The sequence below is a fragment of the Physeter macrocephalus genome, chromosome 6 (assembly GCF_002837175.3).
Source record: "Physeter macrocephalus isolate SW-GA chromosome 6, ASM283717v5, whole genome shotgun sequence".
Classification (NCBI taxonomy): domain Eukaryota; kingdom Metazoa; phylum Chordata; class Mammalia; order Artiodactyla; family Physeteridae; genus Physeter; species Physeter macrocephalus.
This window is the reverse complement of record NC_041219.1, coordinates 15526632-15553624: the sequence shown is the minus strand read 5'-3', so window position 1 is coordinate 15553624 and position 26993 is coordinate 15526632. Positions and strand designations below refer to the sequence as shown.

At 35.2% G+C, this 26993-nt stretch overlaps 1 protein-coding gene across 1 annotated transcript in view; it reads right to left on the bottom strand.

The window, feature by feature from the left end:
• The window catches only part of PTPRQ (protein tyrosine phosphatase receptor type Q), a 213167-nt gene extending 197043 nt beyond the window's left edge, over window positions 1-16124 (bottom strand). Inside the window, exons 1-8 of the mRNA XM_024122873.2 lie at window positions 16071-16124; window positions 15609-15720; window positions 14700-14926; window positions 14292-14361; window positions 9325-9524; window positions 7926-8175; window positions 6241-6369; window positions 3337-3483 (exon numbers count right to left, since the gene is read on the bottom strand). Coding sequence (XP_023978641.1) covers window positions 3337-3483; window positions 6241-6369; window positions 7926-8175; window positions 9325-9524; window positions 14292-14361; window positions 14700-14926; window positions 15609-15720; window positions 16071-16124 — 1189 coding nt within the window. The remainder of the gene's footprint in view (window positions 1-3336; window positions 3484-6240; window positions 6370-7925; window positions 8176-9324; window positions 9525-14291; window positions 14362-14699; window positions 14927-15608; window positions 15721-16070) is intronic.
• Between the last annotated feature and the right edge of the window lie 10869 nt (window positions 16125-26993).

Sequence of the window (26993 nt, the reverse complement as noted above, 5' to 3'; positions counted from 1 at the left end):
TCTCTTGTGGACCAGTGTCCTGAAGTTGGTTCTCCCACCTCAGAGACACAGCCCTGACGCCTGGCTGGAGCACCAAGAGCCTGTAATCCACACGGCTCAAAATAAAAGGGAGAAAAAATAGAAAGGAAAGAAAGGCAGGAAGGGAGGAAGAAAGAAAGGAAGGAAGGAAGGGAGGAAGGGAGGAAGGAAGGAAAAAAGGAAGGAAGAAAAAGAGAAGATAAAATAAAGTAGGATAAAATAAAGTTATTAAAATAAAAAATAAGCAAGAGCTATACAAACACAATCTCACACAGCAGCACACACATACACACTCACAAAAAGAGCAAAAGGGGAGAATAATAATATATCTTGCTCCCCAAGTCCACCTCCTCAACTTGGGATTATTCGTTGTCTATTCAGGTATTCCACAGATGCAGGGCACTTCAAGTTGATTTTGGAGCTTTAATCCGCTGCTCCTGAGGCTGCTGGAAGAGATCTCCCCCTCTCCTCTTTGTTCGCACAGCTCCTGGGGTTCAGCTTTGGACTTGGCCCTGCCTCTGCGCGTAGGTCGCCCGAGGGCGTCTGCTCTTCGCTCAGACAGGATGGGGTTAAAGGAGCTGCTGATTCGGGGTCTCTGGCTCACTCAGGCCGGGGGGAGGGAGGGGTACGGAATGCAGGGCGAGACTGCGGCGGCAGAGGCCAGCATGACGTTGCAGCAGCCTGAGGTGCGCTGTTCGTTCTCCCGGGGAAGTTGTCCCTGGATCCCGGGACCCTGGCAGTGGCGGGCTGCACAGCCTCCCGGGAGGGGAGGTGTGGATAGTGACCTGTGCTTGCACACAGGCTTCTTGGTGGCGGCAGCAGCAGCCTTAGAGTCTCATGCCCGTCTTTAGTGTCCGCTCTGATAGCCGAGGGGAGTCTCATGCCCGTCTTTAGTGTCCGCTCTGATAGCCGAGGCTCGCGCCCGTTTCTGGAGCTCCTTTAAGCGACGCGCTTAATCCCCTCTCCTCTCACACCAGGAAACAAAGAGGCAAGAAAAAGTCTGTCTCTCTGGCAGCTCCACGCCCGTCTCTGGAGCTCCTTTAAACGGCGCTCTTAATCCCCTCTCCTCGCGCCACAGGAAGCAAAGAGGGAAGAAAAGGTCTCTTGCCTCTTCGGCAGCTCCAGACTTCTCCCGGACTCCCTCCCGGCTAGACTTGGTGCACTAACCCCTTCAGGCTGTGTTCACGCCGCCAGTCTTCTCCCGGCTTCTAATCGAAGCCCGAGCCACCCCAGTTGTTTTAAAATATATTAATTTAAAAGCTGGTCCTAATTTTTATATAGACTATACACTACTTTTAAATATGGAGAAAAAAATAAATTGAGTAACTAATTAGACTACAAAGAACCCTGTTGTATTAATGAATAAAAAGAATAATCTAAAACTAAGGTATAAATTTTAATTGAAAGTATATAGTTCTAATGAGTTATTAGATTGTTCTCATATAAAGATTCCTTTATGGCAAAGTTTTAATTAGTGGGACCAGGATTAATTAGTGTTATCGGAGTCTACATTCATTGCATTTGCCCCAGTATTCCACTAAAACTCCCTGAGAACTCCATGGAGAAGCAGGCATGCAGAGGTAACAACTGTGCCACGCCTGCCCTTAGAGAAACCCACCTGTTGCCAGTGGGCTCTCCTGAAAGCCACCTGGATGTGGTCTACATGGTGAGTAGTTCAGGAGGCAGTAGGATAAAACTCAGGATACACTGCTCATTACACAGGGCAAGTAGAGTCATCTATTCAAAATAACTTGGTGTGAAAAATAACCCATGTGAAATATGTTGAACAATGTCCTTAAAATTCTACTTATTATTTTGTCAATAAAAAGTACAGATATAAAGAAAGGGAAATAAATGCTTAAACGATATCCCAAATAAACAAAATGGCACTGTATGTGGCAATGTATTATCTATTTCCCTGTTTTGGTCAGATGCTGTAGGCCAAGAATGATGACAATAAAACAATAATCTTAAATTGTGGATTCAGTTTAGGAGCACCAAAATTGGCTTGGTTTGAAAGAAGATTGAATTTATTTAATTGCATAACATGAGAATAGAAATTGGTCAGTTGGGTTGGTTGAGAAAAGACCAAATTCAAGGGCTCTAAGTTTGAGGAAGGCCAGATTGCTCTGTGGTGTTTGACAGCCATCCATAAATCTGTCTAGATTTCTTGAAAATGCTTAAGAGCAGGTTTAGGTGGATGTGGGAGAAATTTCAGGTCTAATGGAGAAGACATACAATGCTAAGACTCTTCTGATAGAAATACAATGGAAAAAGTTTTGTTATGAAAAAATGAGAACATTTTGTTAATGAGTGTGCATCTCTTTTTTAACCTGTGTATTGAAACCGTAAACACATTAGAATTTTCATTTGAAATCGACGTAACATAATTTTTACATTCTTTCAATAGCAAAATATTATCAAGGGTTGTTCTTTGAAATGGGGGAGAAGTACAAAATTCCCTAATAGTTGCTGCCCTCTCATGGTGAAACACTTGAATGATTTATCTGGGGAAGGTATGCCCAGCCTCATGTGTGTGTGTATGCACGTGCGTGTGTGCACACTGTGTACTTAATTCACAAGTTACTGTATGTTAGCTATGACACAAACAAAATCTGAAAACTTTTTCAAGTGTTAGTGTGACTGTAAAAAAATTATTGTATTCTCCTAAATAATTACAATATCTAAATAGAAATGAAGGCATTGAGCAAGTTTGGTGTGGGCCCAGAAAACAGGTTGTGAAATGGCATGGTAACATTTTTTTAAACACTACAGTTCGCCTTAGACTGTGACGTTTAATATATACAAATAAAAAAATTCTTCAGGAGAAACTTTTTAAAATAATTTCAGTATATTCTGGTAAATTTATATTAGGCACCTTCCAGAAATCCTCACTTCCTTAGAATATCCTTTTGATTATAAATATACTTTGTTATAGGCATTGTGGGATACATGGATTTCTCTGAACATTATTTTGTGGGAAGATAGAGTCAACATTAAATAATGTGGTTTAAACCAAGTTAAATGTGTTCATTTGTTTAAGTATTCTTGAGATTTTGCCAGTATTATTCATTGTGAATTATGCAGGCTGATACTGCATGTAATGTTTCCTATAATGTTTACTTGATCTTTGGTCCCTCTTATTATGAAGCATGCTATGGATTTAGTGTTCTAAGGAACACATGTTCAGAATGTACTAGGTAGTAATCTGATAAGGAAATAACATGAATTAGGTAAATATCAACCAAATAGCTTCTAATACAATGTTTAACCGATGCAATAAAATTCTCATTAACACACTAGAGGAGGTGTTCGTACCTTCTGGAGGAGTGAATACTGAAATATTTGACTTGGGTCCAATCCCTGCACTGGTTTCAGCCGCAACATACACATCATACTTTGTAAATGGTGTTAGATTAGTGAATGCAAACTTAAGGTCTTTTGTGCTATTATCCAAAATCTGACCTGCAAAAAGCAAAAGATTATTGTGGATTATTTACTCTTCAAGCATGTAATCATTCTTACATTTAAGTATAGAGCAATTAAGGTGTTAGCCTATGCACTAACATTCACTATTACAATTTTAAAAGTGAATATATCTTAAACATTTAGCTTAGTATCACACTGGTGTCAATTTATTTAAAATGGAAAAAAAATGAAAATCTTGCAGGATTTAAAATTACTTTTATATAAAGCCCTATTGAACCACAGTGTTATTTTTTGACATAGTTAAAATGAACACATTAGGTTTTACCAATATAAAAACAGTGACAGTGTTTGATACTCAAATTCATTCAATTAAAATGCTAAATATTCTCACTATCTTCTATAAAAAGATATACTTAGAAAATTTCTGTAGCTTAGCTTCTGAGCAAAATTTCTTAACTGGGCCATCATCAAAATTCCTTAAATCCTCAACTTTATCTCTGAATAGTTTTTTCCCCTTCTTGCTCTAACTGAAACCTAGCTCTCCCCTGAGACCACTGCTTCTGTTCCCTACAGACACCCTGAATGGTGGGGACTGATTTTTCCCCGCAACTAGGCGGTCAGGTGTGGTAGTGTTCTCCTTGCTCCTCTTTGCTCTTAGACAATTCTAGCTTCTCCTTAGAAAAGCCCACAGCTTCAGCTCTCATGCCATCGGTGACATCCACTGACTCTCATTGTTGTAGTGATCTGTGGACCCCAGGGTCACTCACTCTCATTCTGGATGGTTTAGCTCCTGCTTCAATGGCATTTTCTTCAATGCTACCATCTTAGTTTGTGGTGATTTCAATAACCTTAGAGATCATCCTTAAACTACTTCAAGCTCTCCTTAAATAATCCAGTCCTCCACCTGATCTCAGTCACTCCCTCACAGTCATAATAGACATCGCTATTACCAATAACTGCAAATCCTAAATTATCTCAATTTCATGCAGCTGTCTCTGACCACACTTCCTGTCTCCTGATCACTACTCTAGAAGCCAGAACCAACAATTCTTTGGGACCTCCAATCCATTGATCTTACCACCTACTTTATTTTATTTTGTTTGGTTCCTCACCACTTGAGGTCTACTCTTTATCCAGCCTCAGTGTCATTGTCAGTAATAATCACTGCCTTACATAAGCCCTGTCTTGTTGAAGGTAACTGGAGAAAAACACAAATCCACTCTGACTGATACCACTTTATTCATCACCACACTTCAAATGAGCCCTAAATGGTACTCAGCACCTTACTTAACTTCAGTAGTACAGTCACTCTCTACTCTTCTAGATGAATATTTATACTTTTTCTTCCCAGTTAATTGGAAAAATTAATCATTCAGAAGACATGTGCCACATACTCCCACCAACACAACTACCTATGTACAGCATCTGCACCCACAGACTCTGCCTTATAACCTGTTACAATGGATAAACCATCTGGATTATCTCAAACCAATCCCTACATTTGAGCAAAAGATCTCATTTTCTGCCTACACAAAGATATCTTTCCAATAATTCCTGCCTTTCTTATATCAACATATCCTTTTTTAAATTTATTCCCATCAGCAAACAAACATGCTTTGCTTGTTCCCTCTAAAATGAAAACCTGTCAATGCTGCTTACCCCGCACTCCCACTACCCACTTCCATTCACTGCTTCACTTTGCAGCAGAACTCAAGAGTTGTCCATTACCCACTGCTCCAATTCTCTTCTCCCATTCTCTCTTCAGTCTACTCCAAGCAGGCATTTACCCCACATACTCCATCATAACTGCTCTTGGTAAGATCACTAATGACTTCCAGGTTGCTAAATTCGATAGTTACTAAATACATTCTCTTGACTTACCAGCCTCACAGATACAAGAGTACTTTGTCAAAATTTTGTAAAATAGTACTGATAGAAAAGGTATGTCTGGGTATCCATGTGTGTCTATGTATTAAGGAGGGAGGGGGAAAAACAGACTACCATATCTTTAGGCCTGCAAATATTTCAGAATTTTAGGAGCATAACGTACTCAGGGATGAGAAATAAAGTTTACTCATGTGTTTCATGATAGATTCCTAGAAGTTCCCAAATGAATAATTTGGACATTTGTCGATTTTTCCACTCTTCCAAATAAATGATAATATGTGAGTTTATGTTATTTCATTACTATCTGAAATAAACTTATTTCATAGAACCATAGAATGCAGATTATGAAAGAATTGTAGAGTTTACTTAATTAACTTCTACTAATACAGTTTTTGAACCCCTTAAAATATTTGACAAGTGGATGTCCAGCTCCTCCTTGTTCATAAAGATGGTGAACTCGCTACATTATGAAGTTGCCCATATTACTTTTAGAGAGCCCAATTATTAGAAATAGTTTCTTTCTTCTAAGCAGAAATCTGATTTAATATAACTGAAGCCCATTGTTCTTCATATATTTGCAATCAGAGTAAGTCAAGGTCCTCCTGTTCAAATATGTGAAGACGTGTATCTCCTCTAATACTTCTCTTCTTGAGGGGTTATCCTTTGTTCTTTCAGCTCCTTGTCATGAAATATGGAACATGGACAATGTTTTACCCTCCTTATACTTATTTATGATTTTAAACAAAAAGTTCAACGAGCCTCACTTCCTTATTACTTCTTTTACTGTTTGCTTCAACTATAGGGTCTTTTAAAAACAGTTAAATACTTTTTAAAAGTTTGATCATAGTAACATATTTTATATAATTCTTACTCCAAAAGGTAAACACAAAACTGATTAAGACTTACCTGATGGTCCATATAATTCAACTCTGTAACTAAATTTTCCTGTAACTGTAGTTGGTGGGTCCCATGAAACTGAAAAGGACTTCCCTGTAATGTTACCTATTACACAGTTTTGTGGTGGTCCTTCAGGCACTAAAATGATTACAGAAAAAAAATGAATAAATATTAGATATATATTTAAAATTTAAAAGCACCTTATTAAATACACAAAATCAGAGAAAAAATAAAAGGTCACACAGTAAAGTGTTTGTTTTTTCAACCTACAAAAAGAAAAAATAGGCTATAATTGAAGAATTTGAATAAGTGGTGGACCATTAGATAAACTCCTTATTTGCAACAATTACTATTTTTAGTTTATGCTGTATATGATTGCACAGGGTGTTTTACTCCTATATAGTTCATTGTACAGTTACATCGTCTTGAAGCATTTATATGTATTGCATTCAACAAGCCCTGGGCATCTGGCTTGATAAAAGCTCTCCCTCTGGTTTACACAGGTAGAAGGGGCAAAGAAATAACTCAACCTTCAGAATCTGTTGGCAGTGATTTTACTTTTTATATCAATATCTGTATTTGGTTCTGAGAGGAAATTTATAACCTATATTCTAATGTAACATTGGTAACATTTAAAAATACTCTTTTTCATAGGTGTTTCTATATTAAAAAATACCTTTCTTTTAATTGAAATGAAACATTTCAAATATTTTTTAAAACAAAGTTCTTGTCTACCAAATTTCACTTTGTGTGACCTTCATGAAATTCTTTCTTTCTTTTTTTGTATGAAAAGAAGTAAGGAGTATGGAAGAGGAAATTGTCTGATTCAAAGATGTTTAATTCAAGAAAAATCTTGAAATTTACGTGTACTTAAATGACACCTAAGTAATCAGAAAAAAATACTATGCTTTAGTGAAATTGCTCAAGTAATAATTTCCAGTAGGCTTAAAACTCATCAATCCAACTGAATTTCTGATACTATATATTTAGTATGGCATTATATAGTATGTTTAGATGTGTGTGTCTATATATATGTGTATATATGGACGCTGACATATTCTCATAATTAAATATATAAATACTATACCTAGAAATATGTACTCTTAGAATTTAGTAGTAATAATAATGTCTAATCATACTCATTTATTACTAACACCATCTCCATAAGGAAGATACTATTACTGTCTCTATTTTTCACAAAAGGAAACTGAAATACAAAGAGGATACAGGTAGGTATTTTTTAACTACTGTTTTTATCTGATGCTGAGTGTTAATCGCATGATATTTCTGCTACTGCAGGTGTTATCTCCACATCTGGCAATAGCAATATCAGTGAGAGAAGTCATCTACACATGACTATAGAAGATGAAGGACAGGATGATTATGAAAAATTGCTGGGGTCACAGAATGATAAAAGCTTATCTTAGGATCAAGGCTATTTGTTCAGGAGTCTCTTCTCTCAAATCTCCTTTCTCATTTTAGATGCTTATGTTAGTATCACAAAAGGGTATTGAAATTGAAGATGCTCCAGAAGGGATACCTATTATCTGTTATTAGGGCAAAAAAAGTTATTGAAAGGGAAGGAAGGTTTTAACAAAAATATCTACATGAAAAAAATGAAAGGTTATTCTATGAATAATTTAACTTCTTTTCCTACCAAAAAAAAAAAAAAAAAAAAAAGAAAGAAACCATACCTGATTCTGGTGTTCTGACAATCGTACTATCAATATAACCTGCTTCAGTTGTAACAGCAGAAACTTCAAAAAGATACGTCGTATAAGGTCTCAAATGTGTCACTACAAAACTGATAGGCTCTTTCCACACAGAGCTCATCTTCCTCCCGGGCAACATGCTCGATGGGTAGGTGGTACGTGATGGAGGCGTCACCCTCCCGAGGGTTGGAGAAGGGCTGGTTGTACTCCATAAAAAGGATTCATTATTCTCCTAGTGAATAAAATAAACATCAATGGGAAAATAATGTGGTGTCACTTGATGGCGATGATAGGGTAATTCATTTTTTCTTTATACTACAAATATTATTCCTAATTTATGTGTGTATGTGTATGATTGGGTAAGAGTTTAGCAGATTCACTTACCCATTATAGCTACAGACAAATCTGCTAGATTTTAATTATACCCACTTACCGTCTACAGTTATACCATCAATACCACTGTCCACAGTTTTAGAACAGAATGTATTTACTGCATTCTTTACACCTTAATCTTTCTTATAAGTAGGATTTCATGTGGCTTTGAATAAAGGTGTAACTATAGCAAAATCATTATTAAGAATTTTTAAAATTCATATTAGAAGTGCAAGAGCCAAAGAGATGAAATGTTTTCCCTACTGTGAAATTTCAAACATAACGTCACTTTCTTACCATTATGATCATTTTTTCTGCAACAGTATTCAAAAGACAAAGCTAATAGAACATGTGTTTGTGTGTATATGGGCACATGTGTATATGTGTTCATGTGCATTAGATATCCAAATTAAAAAAATATTTTGTGACTTCTACAACTTAAAGCATTTAAAAGAAAAGTAATTTTGGTAGTTTTCTCATCAATAATATCACAAACATAACCAAAATTAACTTTAAAAAAGCATTATTACAGTACTTCCAGGGATTTCCCATCTATGACTAGAGTAGTAACAAATTCTTCACTAAAGATATACACAACAAAAACAATCTACTTCCACAAACTTAACCTTGACTATTCCCCTCCCCTCCTCTCCTGTCACACGGAAGTATTATCTTTTTGCCAGTGATACCCTACGATTTCCTACTTCAGGGCTTATAAAGTATCCTCTACCTCCACATAATCTCCACCTGTCCTTACTCCAAGGCCTATCACAAATGCCATGCCTATCATGTAGTCTTTCCAGAGCTCCCTAAGTGATCTGACATCTCACTGCTGAATTCTCAAACCTTTCTCTTATTTTGCCTTGACTATAGCCAATTGTATATCATATGTTACTATAAGTAATCAAACAGTTAAGAATCATTTTGGTAAAATGGAAATTTTACCAAAACTTCAAGATGTAATTTACCTAAAATTTTTGAGACATAGAAAATGTTCCATGATACTTACAATACATTCTGGCAATTTCCCGGTCAAAATGTCTTCTACTCTGATTGAAACATCTTTCACTACTATCCCACTTCTGGCATGTTTGACACTAATCTTGAAGCTGGTAATTTTGCCATTTGGTTGCCGAGGTAAATACCAAATCAGGCTTACTGCTGAATAGTTAAAGGCTTCGACTGTGAGATTCACCACTTTTCCTGGAGCTAGGGAAGTGAGAGGGATTGAAGGAGAGGAAAAACACTGTTATAAAACTTAGAATAGCATTTATATAACTTTGGGATGTTACGTTTCCCATGTTATATGAAATTAAATGTATAATACATTGTATAAAATCTACTTGGGTAATACTTTTTGAAATATATACTTGGGTATACTTTTTGAATTGACTTTTGCCTAAAATAAAGAACTGGAAATTGGGCCCATAGAGTTGTGTTTAAGAGGCACATAAGCTTTACTTCAGGATTATTTGGCCAATACAACCATCAATAAACTATTTCAAATAAGTCTGAAAAAATATTCAGTCAATAGTTGTTTGTGGTTATAGAAATTTGAATAATGAATACCTTACTTTCTGAAATACTTTGGAATTACGTAAATTCCTTAGATAATGAAGAAGTGGCCAATTCAAACAATTACATAACCATTTGCACCAAAAAGCACATTTCTAGAATGTATGTAAATATTTAGTGTCTAATATAAAATGGATACCACCCAATTGATTGTGGTTATTATATTTTGACTTTCATACACCCTCAAAATCAACTTGCATCAGAATTCATGATACTTTGTTATTAATTATTAATAATCTGCATAATAATAAGCTATATGCTATCTTAGTTGGAATGAGGCCAGAGTGAAGAAAAATGATACTTATTAATTCAAGGTTAATTATGCAAAATTGACTGAGTAAATAATCAAGGTCCTTTAGAATATAGAACAACCATGACAAGTCACTATTGAAAGAAATAAAAACAAAACAATATGTTTGGGGTAAAACAATATAAATGATAGAAGTGCCTAGTATTGAGAAATCAAATAACCAGAGTTTAGGTATACACTGTAGAGAAGAATACCAAAATATGATTTGTAAATGAAAGCCATATAAAATACACAAGAAAGTTAGGTCCTGGGCAGGAGAGCTGTATGTGAATGATATGAGTTAAACAGAAATTAAGAAACTTAACAACAGCTGCATTTTAATGGAAAAAAGTAAAATACAACAATTTGGGAAGATGATTAATCATTAATAATGGATGTCATAATGGATAGAAATTTTTTTCTTCAAGAGAAACTGATCAATGGAATTAAAGCTTAAGAAGGACAATGACAATATGAAAACTCTCTGATACTAAAGATTTAGCACTAAAATTTCTTTTGAGTAGATAAAATAAAGCAAACTTTGTTAAATACATGATGCTATGGAATTATAAGAATCAAAGCTTTTATCATTAATCTTAATCATTGTTTTAAATTTCTTATTTGTCTAAGTATGCAAATTTCATAAGAATGCCTGAAATATATATCAATAACAGACTGCATACAAGCTGGCACATTTCCAAATCGGCCTTAACAACAATCATGAGGAACTGCCCAAGTGTAGAGAAATTTGAATTTACAAGGTAACCAAATCTTTATTACATTCCAGAACATGATTTCAAAATATTTTTTAAAGTACACAAAATATATTAGATAAAAATTAATTAAATCTGTTAAACAACATTTGGTGAAAAAGAGGTTATTTTTATTAACTTAAAATTACATTATTTTTGCCTCAGTAAAATCTGTGTGTTTTCCTTTTGTGACTTCGTGGTGTCTGAAGACTAATTCTGGCTCTTTTCTGTAGCTGACAGGTCTTCCCTTACTTTAAATATTCTAGTTTCTACTTCTGGATTTTTAGGTACCAAAATCCCATCATCTTTTGATTTTTATAGTGAATTTATCCATCTTGGTCCAAGTAAAGATCTGACACTAAAGCATCAAAAAATTCTTTTTATAAATCACTTCACCTTTCAGATTAGTCTTCCACACACTTTGAGGGCATAGCTAAACAAGTGACTTGCGTAAATATGTAAGTATGTGAAACTAATTAAAACTTTTCAAAGTGTATACTATACAAAACACACATTTTCTTGAGCCAGAAAAAAAAAAACCTTTCTAAATCAAATATAGAGACTTCTAAAAGAAACTTCTACATTTCTAAGGATCCATCAAGTTAGAAATGAAGGTACAAGAGATATTTCTAATATTTTGAAGCTAAAATTCTACATTTGTCTGAAACAATGCTGTGTGAGAAGTAAGAAAGTTGAGATTTTTGTGCTTGTGGATGTGATATCAGCTCAGTATGGTATAATGGGTTAACTTTATACTTTAGGAGTATTTTTATTCAGGGAGAAAGAAATTATTTCTGGTTTAATAATAATAAATGCAATTTATTTATTCCACAGAAATTTTCCTTAAATTTAGTTCTATGTAGCATAAATAATAAAAAGGAGTCCTTGGGGAAAACTTGGACATAACTGATCTAACTAAATTTAGGTTTATATTTTTACCACTTAACATTTTTTTTAAAAAAAACAAAAGATAAGGCAAGACTGATTATGTGATTATGTAATTTCCCCAAGAAAACACAGCAAGTCAGAAACAGAGTGAAACTTCTGTTCCGGTATTATTTTCATGCCATCCTAGAGTGTTAGTCTGTCCCAATCATAATTTGCCAAGACAGCAAATAACTCCAGAAATTATGTCAGTTAGTAGAGTATAAAATATATAAAGTTCAAAATACTGTCAAGTTGAAATCATAATCTGCATGTACCAGGCTTTATCAGAAGCTATATCAAGATGAGAGTTTTAAAAAAAGAACAAACTCTTTGCTAAGTCATTCAAAAATTATTCCAATTATTTTCCCTGAAGCTAAAAACATAAGTAATAAATTTTTCTTTTATATCCTAGTGAACATTTAATTTAAAATAATAATTTTCTCAATTTTTAGTTGTGCTAATAATCTGAATGTCAGTAGGTTCAATATCAATAGGAAAAAGACCTCATGAATCATTAATTTCTAATTTTAAATAAACTCTAGAATTTTCTCTTAATTATTTCTATGGCATAGAGCATGTATTCACATGCTTCTCTTGATGGGGTCTCAAATAAAAACTGGGCCGTAAAGCTTGGCACATGTTTCTTTAAACACTATAATTGCATAATCCCCTCTAGATATACAGGGCCCATTTCAATGTACTCCTTTGGCAGTGAGCCACTGGATATTTTTATCTTTATCTGTATCTTTATACAGAATATTTATAGTTGCACAAAATTACAGAAATTGTTTTTATAGCACTTCTCACCAATCTAGTATATTACTTAGTAACTCATTTATTTATCTTAGCCCACTAGACTATAAGCTCCACAGAAAATATTTGCTATTGATTGGAGATGCCATTCTTTGTGCCATTTTTCTATTTACTGGTTCTGACTGTTTGCTATTATAAACAGCTGAGGGCTTCCCTGGTGGCGCAGTGGTTGCGCGTCCGCCTGCCGATGCAGGGGAACCGGGTTCGCGCCCCGGTCTGGGAGGATCCCACATGCCGCGGAGCGGCTGGGCCGGTGAGCCGTGGCCGCTGAGCCTGCGCGTCCGGAGCGTGTGCTCCGCAACGGGAGAGGCCACAACAAAGGGAGCAGACCACAAAAAAAAAAAAAAAAAAAAAAACAGCTGAATTACTAAATAGATAAAATTACCTCCATTCTATAACAATTTAGTTTTATCACAAAGCTTATGTTCTACTAGGTTAATACATACAATAAAAAGCAAGTAAATGTGTTACATGTCAGGCTTGTCCAATGGAGAAAAATAAATCTGTTGGAAATAAAGATGGATAGAAGGAAACAGGGCTATTTTAGAAGGTGTAGTCAGGAAAGGTAAAGTGAGATCTGGATCAACTGGGGAGAGAGTTCTACAGATATTTAGTGAAAGAGTATTCCAGGCAGAGAGAATAGCAAGAGAAAAGACCCTAAGATGGAAGATCAGTATGGCTGGAGTAGACAGAGGGAGAGGAGAAAGGTAAGAGATGAAGTCAGAGAGGGGAAGGGGCATACACAGCACTGTAGCTCATGGGAAGGACTTAGGTTCTTGCTCTGAATAAGACAGGAGCCATCTTAGGAGGAGAGAAGTAACATAGTCTAGCTTCTGTTCAAAACATTATGTGGCTCTTGTCGGGAGAGTAAACTATAGGCAGGTAAGCTGGAAACAGGAAAACCAGTGAGGAGACTTTCGATTGTTCAGGCGAGAAATGATAATGGATTACGCAGGGGTGATTAACAATAGGAGTGAGATTCAGGATATATTTTGATATAATGTTGGCAGCGTTTGTGATAGATTAGAGTGTACTACGAGAGAGAGGAATCAGGATGAAATCACATTTTTCATCTCAGCCATTGGGAGAATGGAGGTAGCTTAAGTTGGTTTGGTAATGATTGCATGTTATAGAATAATATGATAACCATTATAATCTGTATTTCCAAAAGTCTAATGTCATAATAATACTTATGATTTGAAGTTAAGAGGAAAAGGCAGGCTATAAACTTGCATAAATGGCACAAGCCTACTTTTACTAATATATAGTCACAAAGACATATATTCATAGGAAAAAGAAGATCAGCCAGAAATGGACCAAAAGGGTAACAGCATTTTTTATATAACAGGGCCATGGATAACTTTCATTTAGGGTTTTTTTAATTTCTGGTTTTTTTCAAAGTTTTCTAAGATAACACTTAGTGTTTTTATAATCAGAAAGAACAATATACATTTTAATGAGTAAATTTACTATCCAAGAAGACTTTAAAAGTAATTGAATGGCCATGTTGTTGAAAATTTTATGCATTTTAGTGCCGGATTTTGTTTATATCCCTATTTATTTTCAATGACAAAACCTCATAACGAAGTTAATTCAGAATAAATGATTTAGGAAAATTACCACTCTCTGCAGTTTGGAAGAGAAATGGGTCACTAAACACTCCAATGCCAGCACTGTTTTCAGCAGCAACCTAGAATAGACCATAAGAATTACATTCAAGTTTTATACTCTCTAATTAACCAGAATCTGAAATAATAAAACTTTGACTTGTCCAGAAGATAAATGATAAAGAGCTGACTGTCAGTAGGTTCAATATCAATAAGAAAAATAAATTATATAAATACACACAAAAATGAAAAGAGATTATAAAATTTGTTCAAGTTTTAAAAGCCCAGATGGGCAATGAGGCCAAGACTCAGATGATCATTCTTCAGTCACTTGCTGCAAAGGCTTGACCTGGTGGGATAAAACTCCTTCACTTTTAAAATGAATGAATATTTTAATACTAACTATTTACAAAATAATTACCTTGATTTCATATGTTGTTCCAGGTTTAAGATTAGTAAGAAGAACTTCCAGACTGTCTGGCTTTGCTCTAACTTGTGTATACGCTGCTTGCATCCATGGACAAACTTCCTTATATTTTACAATGTAAGATATAATCCTTCCATTCGGATTAGGTGGTGTATTCCAAGACAGAAGAATCCCAGCAGATCCGACTTTTTCCCCTGCTAGGAAGACTGGAGGCCCTGGTTCTATTTTTTTTGAAAAAATTCATGTTGTTATAAGGTCAAAAACTATTGTATTTTCACAATCATATGTAAGAAAAATATCTACAAATTGTAGACTTCTGAAGTTCCCAAAGACTAATGTCTCATACGTGTAAGTTTATCCTCCCTAGAGCGTTGCTACCACAAGAAAAAAAAAAAGATTAAATGCTTTGGGGAATACCAAAAATAGTCTTTTATAAGAATGTAAAAAACGGAATGCTATTAAATACTACATGCCAAATATACTTTTAATGCCAAATCAGTTTTTAAAAAAACTTACTTGACGCAAGGCTTATACACAAACACTAAGAAAACAAGAACCAGTCTTACAAACTAAATAACTCTTTCAGGCAACTATAGTGAGTTTATTTTCATGGCTTTGTATTATTTAAATATTACCATTAACAGTGTTTCTGATCCATTTCACAAACAAGTATAGAAAAATTATCTTTGCTCTTTGAAAGGAATGGAAGATAACCAGTAGAACTCAGGTTCTAAACAGATCACTTTCTTAAGTTTCCATTTTGCTTTAATTACTAAATTGTTCTCATGCATACAATGCACATATCGCCAATGTAAATATTTCCATCCAAAAGATTTATAATGGTTCCAAATACTTTGTAAAAAAAAAAAAAAAAAAAAAAAAAAGAGGAAAACATATACTTACTTGTCACATTCGTTGTCACTGTTCTACTAACAGGTAAGCTGTATGTTGTAGCAGAAATGGAAGAGATGGTTACATCATACCGTGTACCAGGAACAGCATTAGAAACATCAACCTGGAACACCAAAAGCAAGTGATTGTGTTAAAATTCTGAAAAGCAAGAAAGTTAAAACCATAAAGTTATCACAATCAATAAAATAAAGTAACACTTCACTACATAACTCTGCACTATTTAAGATATCACACTATGTTTCCTATCACTGTAAAATATAAATTTGTTATATCACATAACTATTTACCAAATAACAGATAACAAAAACTCAACAAAACATACTGCATTATCAAAGACTAAATCAGTATTTCTATCTATCCTAGTTCATTGTCACAAGAAACAACTATTTAAGAGTCTTAAGAAAATTACAGTCCATTGCTTAGCCCTGGTATTTAAGAGTGTGTACAAAATACCTGTGTCTCTGAAGTTCCAATAAAAAGTAAAAGAAAAATCATAAGAAAATCCATCATTATTACATTTTTCAGGCAGTGGAATCACATTGATGGCTCTAGAGAGAAATGTTGCCTGCATTAATGATTTAAAGACAGATCCTCCTGGCAAGTGCACAATTAATGAGCGTGGATTACTCAATAGCTCTGCCCTTTCATTGTTAAACTATTCATGAACCCTTGGATCGTTGGCTGTAGGTTCAGGGTAGACTTAAAAAAAGAGACACAGACGTTACTAAGGTAACAGTCCACCAATGCTGAAACTTAAACTAATCAATTCGACATCCGTGTTTTTGTCTTCATCTTATGCTTTTAAAAAGTCTCAAAGGAGTAAGTTTTCATGGTGGATGAGTTTCATAAAGAACTTTCCTATTTGGACCAAATATAAATACAAGTTAGTTTGGCAAGTACGATAATGAAAACTATACCTGATATTCTCCACCTCCAAGATCTTTGATAGTAACAAAGCCACTGTCAGGAACAAGATCCACGTGAAACCCGTCCACATGGCCAGAGGGTAGGCTCCAGTGCAGAGAAAAGGAATGTGCAGAAATATTGAAGGCTTTAAGTTTCTCAGGTTTTTCTGGTTCTGATATTGAAAAACAGAGGTTTAAAATAGTTATTCTCCTAAACCTTCAAAGAAAAAAGGAAAATCAATAGTCTAAGGGCCAGGTTTCAAAATACCAAATTGTCAGAAAGCATTAGATCCTTTAAATTATCTCTAGCTCTATGTAGGTGTTAGGCATGTATATCTTTAAAAATACCTAGTTTCTAAATAAGCTTAATTATCAAAAATGATACATCAATTCATATATCTATTTCTGGGATACTCCTTACCTACTGAAATCTTTTGGTTGACCAGATTGTTTTTTTTAAAGCTTATGCTCTAACTGAAAAACCGAATCATTTTAAAGATAAGTAAGTACAAACTACCATCCAATTACCTGGATATTTATCAAACAGAAATAAATATCCAAAAAATATCAAAATCTGCCAAAATTTCATATTGGAAATGAAAAAAAGATAGTTTTTAAACAGTAAGTAGTAAATGTCCTAGCCATTTCAACCATAGTTTTTCTACCTTTGCTTCCACTGTTTCCAAAGTTTTGTTTATGCTGCCTGTACCTACTTGAAGGGAGTTTTCTATGTAAAGTTCTTTGGATTGAGTGCCAATGAGTCAGATTTGCACTCTTCTTATCTTTAGTGCAGATTCCAAACAATATATGGGGAGGGACAGAGATTATGAAGCCAAGCATGCGAAAAACATCCTGATACAGATCCAATCTAACACTATCTCCAAAATAAAATAGTCTGGAATTAGTCACTGAACTCCATTTATCATTTTAAACACTCCTGCAGCACCCCCACCAGAGATGATTTGGAAATCGATATATTAAAAAAAAAAGTGTACATTTCCTAACAATACTGATAGGGCACATTGCATAAAATAGATAACAGGTCAGTTTCCTAGTATTTTTTGGGAGGGATATACTTTTAGAATGGCTTTCCTTATCTCCTTTGAAAAGTTCCTTTAATGCTTATAATACAACTGTCTCCCTAGTGGCCAAAGCTAATACTGATCAATTAATTTTCACATGACATCGTCAAAGATACAAACATTCTCTTGGCATCATCTCCAAATTGTCCATGCAGTGAGCACTACAGTTTTATAATACCTCTTTAGAAATGCTACAAACCTAAGGTGAAAGATCAGAGAAATACCCAGTTTGTGATGGGTAAAATTTCTTTGTTGTACATAGCTGCTGGCATTTTTCCTGCATGATTCTGCACACAGACCTATGTCTTCTGTATTTTCAGGCTTGAGAGAAAAGAGCTTGATTCTCCTCACCAGCCCACTTTAAAATGGACAAAAGTCTAACATGACAGAAGTCCAACCACTACTCACACTTACTGGTTTATGTAAGGGCTGATACTATCTCTTCAAGAGTCCTAAAAAGTAACTAACATTTATGACGTCTTAGGCAAAAAACTAGAAAAAGAGCTGGGATGAGACTTTGGAAGAACAATGAAGACAGAAGTGAAGGGCTGTTTACTGAGATGGTGGTGAGATAGGATGTAGTTTCCTAGACTGTGGCTTAAGATTACACACTGAAGAACCCTTGGCCAAGGATGAAGTGTGTCTCACCAAGAGGAGGAAGAATATATTTGTCTGGAAATTTGCCAATCTGATAAAAAGGGAAGGCCTGGAAGCTTCAGGACAGTTTGGTAAAGACCTTTCAAAGCAAAGCGAATAGAAGCCCTGGAAATGGACAGAATTTAAAATGACTGAGAAAACCAGCCTGGGTTGTGGGATCATTTAAGAAAGAAGAACAGTCTGATGATCATGTAGGCCACAGTAAACATTTTAGATTTTTTTCCCCTAAATGCAATGGAAAACATTGAAAAATTTTAAGCAGAAAAACAATGACTTTTTTTTTAATTTTAAAAAGATTACACTAGAATATGGGCTATGAATTGGACAGAAGCAAAAGTGGCAGCACGAGGCCAATTAGCAGGATATTGTGGTAGTCTGAGCAGAGAGGAGGGAGGCTTGCCCTCAGGAAAAGGTAGCAGAGATGAAGTAATGCTTAAGTCATTGTGAAAGAGTGTAGCTTCCTGAATATGAACTGAAAGATTCAATTAACTGAAACAGATTCCATAATAAGTACATGATTTGTACTCCATGGAATTTAATCTCTGAAAAGGTAGGAAAATATGAAGCAAAATATCACTCTCAATCTAATTGTTATTAACAAAAATCAGATCATGAGGTGGATTTTGAGTTCTAAAAGAAAAAATATCACATAATGTTCAATTTAATTAGGGCTAGCAAGAGGAATTCTAGGCCTAGTCAGTTTTTTTAGACCAGAATTTTCCAAAAATTAATCCTTAGTACCCTAAATCCCTAGAATTGAATACATGTCCTATGATCAAAGCATTTTGTTAAATAATTCCTTTTCTAAGTTAAACATCTTCTTTTATTGCAGGGTAGCTCAGAGCCCTAACTAGGCTTAAGTGTGTGTCTTGTGATTCATACTTAAGCAACACCGTTTGATAAAAATACAATGTAAGCCACATTAAACAAGTAAAAATAAACATGTAAAATTAATTTTAATAATATATTTTATCTAACAACATATCAAAAACATCATTTCACACATAATCAATAAGAAATTGTTAATGAGATAATTATATCACTTTTTTTCATACTAAGTCTTTGAAATGCCATGTGTCTTTGGCACTTAGAGCACATCTGAATTTGGACTAGTCCTATTTCAAGGCTCAACAGTCACGTGTTGCTAATCACTGTCTACTGGACAATGCAGCTCTAAAGCATCTCTCAACTTTTCTCCTTGGCATTTCAGTGAATTTACTTCAACTGCATTCTGAGAAACTGAGAAAAAAACAGAAGTATGATCCTATGATGTCTATACAGGAAAAGAGCTCAAAAGAGTTAAAAGGACCTCACATACAAAGTTCTGATACAAACTGTGGTAGATTAACATTTGAGACAGAGAGTAAGAAGAGATTCAAAATGGAAAAGCAAGCTTCTTAGGGAGTTCCTCATTAGATTCTGATTCTTAAAAGAGTGTATACAAAATGAGACCAAAATGTTACATACTTCAGAATACCCACAAAAGAGTCAAACAAACCTATCAGAACAGTACCAAGGAAACAAAGCCTACAATGGACAGATATTTTAAAATAAAATGTGAAAGACTTAAAAGTCCCATTACCATTATTATTAACTTTTATTTATAATTCATATGTACCAACACTGTATATGATATGCTTTCAATACCACATTTCAGTCTTCTCATGATTTATCACAGGTTGGGCGTAATATATGTTCTGACTGAGGAGACACCAGACATGTAGAATATTAAGAAGTAACTCATATCAAGTTTATGATACACTATGCACTGCACTAAGCTTTTTTACTCATTGTTTTATGTAACAGCTGTAACAAATCATAAGGCGATACTAGGATTATTGTCATTTAAAAATGAGAAAACTGAGGAACAAAGAATTTAAGTAACTTCACCAAGGTCTCAAAGCAAATAGGTAAATAGTAGAGCCAGGATTTGGACCCAGGAGCAATAGCTTCAGAGCTCAAGGTTTAATTTAATCACCTTGATAACTTTGCGTCCCTCTAACATTCACAAAGTGGCTTATGAATAATAGCACATCGAAAAATCCTAAATGTATTAACATTTTAGAAAGGATTCAAGCATTAATAGGATGATCTATAATTTTTCTTTGAAGTCTAAGACTATTAGTTGAAGTGACCTCCAATTTAATTTTAGGGGACTCCATCCAAATATGTCCTATGTCAAAGCAACATTTATTTATCAAGTTCCTGTAGCTTCCTCACACTTTGGAAATGGGCTAGGTATAGTAAAATAAACATCCTCTAATAAGTCAGCATCATTAGGTGCCACAAGTGTCTAAAAAAATCAATTTTTAGTAAGGCACTGGTCACAGGTCCTATAACTGGATAACTAGGTTCAAATCCTAGCTTTGCCACATAAATTAAGAATTTAGGCAAAACTCTTAACCTCTCTATTTCTCTCTGGCCTCATCAACCTGAAGATAATAATCCTCCTATCCCATACACTGTTGTGGGAATAAAATAAGTTAACACGTGTAAAGTGCTTAGAAGAGTGGTTTGAACATAGCAAAATCTTAGTAAATGCAAGCTATAATTAAAGCTATTGTTCATTCTGCTATCTTTCCCTATAAACCCTGGTCATCTCTCAGTAAAACTATGCATTACTGCTATTTCATTTCTTAGCTTTAGCTCCCTCCTCATATCCACTCAGTGCTCTGCCCAGCTTCGCTCCATGATCACTACTCTCTCCTTTATAAAAAGTAGGGCAGTAAAACCTCTTTCTGCTCCAGAGGTACATCAGAAAACCTAGATTACCACCCTTTCCCATTTCCTCTTATCAGCTCACCTCCCAAATCACAGCTCTCCATTACCTACCTCTAATCTCTCAAAACCATTACCTAAACCACACAATCCAACCAGAACATCAAGTTCCTGCTATTTCATAAAGTGCTCTCTTTAATTAAAATGACCATTGATATTCGATATCTTCCATGAAACTTTCCTGATATTGGCATTACCTTGCTCACTTTTTCCTCTGATCAAAATCTAAGTGAGCGAATCCTGTCACTCATACTAACCACACTGTTTCCTTGACTTGTGCATAAGCAAAACATTTTAATTATCGTATCTTTTTTCCACCTTTGCTCAGTGGACTATTTGATTTTTCTATCTAACCATACAGATCAGTGCTTACCATACATCTGTTGTGATTTTTGCCAACTTATGGCAATTTCTGGACTTCTGGGGATTTCTAGAAAAAAATTTGATTGTCACAATTAAGAGGATCCTACTGGTATCTAGTAGGTAGAGGTCAGGGATGATGCTAAACATCCTAAAAAGTACGGATCCCCACAAGACGGAATCACCCAGCCCAAAATGTCAATAGTACTGAGGTTAAGAAACCTTGCCATAGACTAAAACTTCTACAGTGAGTCTAGTTTTAATGTGTTTGATTGTACACTTTACCTACTGCAAAATCCTGAAGAAAAAGACATTCATCATTTAACGCACATGCTTTTTAAGAAATAAAGATGTGCCTTATAAATTGATATATAATATAAAAATAAAGTGTAATAGAGTGTTTAAGAGCCATAAGGAATCTCAGAGATCATCGACTCTTTTACTAAGTAACTTGCCCAATAGTACTCAGCTAGCAAGCGTCAAATCCAGGAGTAAAGTTGGTGTATGATTTCTAAACTCTGCTTGCTTTGCATTATCATATATATATATATATATATGTGTGTGTGTGTGTGGTACATTAGGAGAACAATATATACATTTAGGAGAACAATAGTATGTAAGACACATAGAATAATGGCCTCCCAAGATGCCCACATTCTAAACCCTGGAACCTGTGAAAATGTTACATTACATGGCAAAAGGGACTTTGCAGATGGAATTAAGATTATGAACCTTAAAACAGGGAGAGCAACCTAGATTATCCAGGTGGATCCAATCTAATTACAAGGCCCTTAGAAGAGAAAGGGGAGTCTGAAGTAATGGGGAAAAAAGGAAAAAGAGAGTTGAATCATGAGTGCAAGACAACCCCCCTTTGTTGTCTTTGAAGATAGAGGAAGAAGACCACAAGCCAAGGAATGAGACGTTCTCTAGAAGGGGATCAGATCTCAGCTGACAGCCAGCAAGGAAATTGTGACCTCAGTCCTACAGCCACAAGGAACAGAATTCTGCAACGACGTGAATGATCAAAGATCCTACAGAAAGGAACACAGCCCTCCCAATACCTTGATTTTAGCCTGATGGGAACCATGTCATATCAGACTTACGACCTACAGAACTCTGACACAATCAATTTGTGTTATTTTAAGCCACAAAGCTTGTGGCATTTTGTTACAACACCAATAAGAAACTAATACAGTGTGACACCCACATAACAAATGTCTATAGACTGAGTTATCATCATATGTCTGCTTTGGGTTATCTGTCAGATCCATAGCCTTAAAGATCATTTAAGAGTAATCTCATTAGTTATTACTGTAATCTTGTTCTCTTTTGAAAAATTTTAAATATTAATAGGTTTCACAACTTCATTCAGATATAAAAGTGATGCTTTAAGTTATTCAGAATAGGATTTTGTTCTCTTCTCATATAAAAACAATAAAATCTTGCAATGTTGAATTGCTTAAAGTTCCACAAATACACCATATCATTTACACCTCCATAATTCTGCACAGAATGTTCCCTCTCTCTGTGAGTCCTCCTTTCCACACACCCCACATGCCCTCTAATCTGATTAGGAAACTCCTTATCCTTTTGCAGCCCCAGAGAGCCTTTTCCATCCATTCTATGAAGGTAATCATTCCCTTTTCTGTGCAACCACAGTAAGACTTAAACACTTCCATTGCTTCACCTATTAATCTGACTTACACTATTATGTATTTCCATGCTTGTATCCTTTATTACTCTCCACACACCCTAAGACTATGCTTTTTCATGTGTATAGCACACAGTAGAATATCAAAGACAAAGAACAAGGTTTTAGGAGAACGGATGATCCCCAAATCAACCACCTAATTTCATTAGCTGGACCTCTCATCTGATGTGAAACTATGTATAGTATTAGCTACATTTATTGAGCACTGACTATGTGCCAGATACTATGTTATCCAATTTACATCTTACATATATTATCTCAAAAATCCTCAGAATATCCCAGTAAAATGAGTATTTTTACCCTCTGAAATATTCTATAGACTGTAAAATTTCAAATTTCAAAAAATGCATGGAAATTTTATCTTGAACAGTATAATATGCAATACAAATGTAAATTTTTTTAATATCAAAAAGAATTTGTATACCTGCAACAACTCTGATAAATGTGCCAGATCCTTCAACATTGCCGCTCATTCTATGTACTGTGATGTTATATATTCTACCAGGAGTCAGATCTGTAACTGTGTGCTCAGTCATCATTTCCCAAACAAGATATTCTCTAGCAAATGTTCTGTTTGATATATAAATCTTGTAATGAGTGAAGTTGGTCTCTGTTGGATTCCACATTAAATTTGCAGAAGAAGTATTCACAGCTTTCAACGTTAAGCCACATAACCTGGATGGTTCTATTGAAAAGGTAAATATATGTAAATAAAAACTGCACACATATATGTAAAAATAAAGCAAACATAAATAGTATAATTTAAACATCTACATAATAATCCTTGAATTTATTCATGTACAGTATAATGTCTTACATGTTCAGCTCTGCAAATAGAGAAACAGGCTACTATATATACAAGAGTTTTATTTTAAGTGACGCATTAACATCCTCCGTAGTTCCCAAATATCTTTCCTTAATCAATCATGAATCACTTCCAATAGTCATTCCTTTAGAATTGTGCCTCCTGAGCGCTTGTAACCAAAAGTATCCTTATATGATACAGTTATAGGTTCATTAGCTACCACCTAGCAGATAGCTAGATGTTGGTTGAAGATGAAACAGAATAAATTAGAGAGGGTGTGAGGGCCAGAAGTAAGGGCATTTTCAAATGTGGTTCTTTCAGCTACATCAAAGTTTTCAGCATGCCTATATCCCTGCATTTTTAATCCATTCATCAGGTGAAGTAATATTGTTTCTTGTATTATCATTTGGTCTCCACCGAGAGGGGATCCTGTACATCATAAACTTTCACAAGACTTGTTGGTGACAAATACTATTACTCCACCCCACTCCAAAACATTATGAAACTGATTTACAATGAATTTACAACCATCAGGGAAGAAAAAATAGAAGTTCTCTGCTTATCAAACCCCCACCTCAATAGAAAATGAATTGCATTTATATCATTATGACATGGTATATATAATGTGTGTATATGTATACATATATTCCATATATGTGACATACATGATACGTATGTACATACATATATATACGTTTGCTTCAGATTAGGAAAAAAACTCTATGTAGTTCCCAATACGTTTAGACAAAGACTTTTTTAAGTTCACATATATCTTGAGAGTTCTCTTAATCATATTATGATCATCATTATTCCTTAATTATCAAGCTTTATGTTTAAAAATAGCTTTAATTATGCTGGGCCAAAATACTTTCAGTTCTTATAAAACTATAAAGCAGAAATTTTATTTATGACATTTCCTTACTTGTAGCCACTTTTTTCATTACAGATATGCTGTAATCTTTGCCTCTAACTGTCTTCACGTGGAACAGATACTCCATACCCGGAGTCAAATTCTTTACTTTGGCTTTGCTGCTATAAACAATTACTTTAAATAGTTTTTCCTTTCTAGATGTCATACAATAGGATATCTAGAGAAAGAAAGAGAGAAATTCATGTTTTTCATGATTTAGAAATGATTTGTCACGAACTCGATACCAGTCACATCACATAAATTAATACTGCGAGGCAGAATTTGTGATCTGTCCTATCCTCACCAAGAAGTAATTTGGAGCTAGTTGAGGCTGAATAACTTAGTGAAGTTCACATAGTAATAAGTACAATGGACTAACATAGTTTACATACTAAAAGACCAATGGTCTCCAAGTATTTCCAAATTTCATATATTTATGTATATATACACATGACTTATTTGTACATATGCATAATATAATAAATATGAATGGGACTTTACCTGTTGGTCACCTGAAAACAAAAACTGTTTTGTAAAATTTCAGGCACGCCCACTCCCCCAACTCCATATAAGCAGAAGACTAGAGGAAGTGAAAGCAGATATCACTGAAGTTCCTAGACTCTGACCTTGTGGAGAACACCATGGCTTTTTCCTGGTTGCCTAAGCGATTGGAAAGAGGGTGCTTCTGCCCACAAACTGCACTCCAGCTAAATGAGGAAGGCCCCACGTGCATCACTATCATAAATGGAGGTGCCTGCTGGAGAGAATGACACATTCCAGCTGGAAACAGACTTTTGGCTCATGTATCTAGTTGATCAGAGAAAAAGGAAATTGGGAAGAGCTGAGGAGCATTCTGCATACCCACCTTTGCCCCCACAAAGATGCACAGTCTCCCATGGGTCAAGTACGACCAGAGAGAGTGATCAGGCTTGAGCCATCTTACCAGTGCCCCATCCAAGAAGGTTGGCCCTTGTGCAAACACACCCAAGCAGCAAAAAGTAGTGGGATCGGGGCTTCCCTGGTGGCGCAGCGGTTGCGCGTCCACCTGCCGATGCAGGGGAACCGGGTTCGCGCCCCGGTCCGGGAGGATCCCACATGCTGCAGAGCGGCTGGGCCCGTGAGCCATGGCCGCTGGGCCTGCGCGTCCGGAGCCAAAAAGTAGTGGGATACAATGCCAGTGGAAAGAGCTGACAGTAGTTGGAAAAGACTGAGCTAGAGCTGGTCTGTCATTTCAAGGGTAATGAGATAACCCCAGGCCCCTCCAGAGAACTCACACATATGCCTCAGGAGAGAGCCAGTATTTGGAGGGCTGCTAAGCAGATGTCATTGGAAGCCAACCAGTGTTAGTCAAGGGAGTAGTAAAAAAAAAAAAAAAAAAAAAAAAACAGCAAGAGAGAAAACAGCAAAAATAAACAACTGGAACAGAGGAGGCACTTTAATTTTTTGTTGAATGAATGAACGGTGTCACATTCCATCATTCATTATAGCCAATTATACATTAAAGCTTTGAGAATTGGCACGGCCTTTAGAAATTTTCAGTGAACTGATCTGATAGTTCCAATACCTTGGGGATTTTTTAAGTCATTAAAAGCTACTTATAACAATCTTTACTCTTCTTTACTCCATATTTCATGTTGTAAAAGAAAAGATACATCTAAATGAAAGTAATCGCATTAATTTTATAATTTAAATTACACTATGCTTTAAAAAACACTTCTCATGTGGTAAGAGTCAGAGAAACAAATTTCCTAGGCAAACATGTTTATCACTGTCTTCTGGGAAGAGTGTTTTGTTACTGAAGGAAGATAATCATGAGGTCTAGAAGCATATCATTGTTTATTGATTTATAAGGTGTCACTGGCAATTACCTTGCTTGTCTGGCATATGGGAAGATAGGAATAGTGAATAGAATGCTGAGAACTTCTGGTATGAAATGGTAGGGAAAAGTACCATGTAGCAGAGGAAGAATATAATCTTAATGAAGTGCTAAATTCAGACATACAAAGAATCATAGTAAGGCATTAATGAAAGGTTAAAAGAAAAAGAAATTGACTGCAGTGATCTCATGATAAAATGATGTAAATTTTTAAAAATAAATTTGTAAAATAGAAATTTGTTTCCCCAACTATGTGGACTTCATACATCTAATAGAAATCAATAGAAGAAAA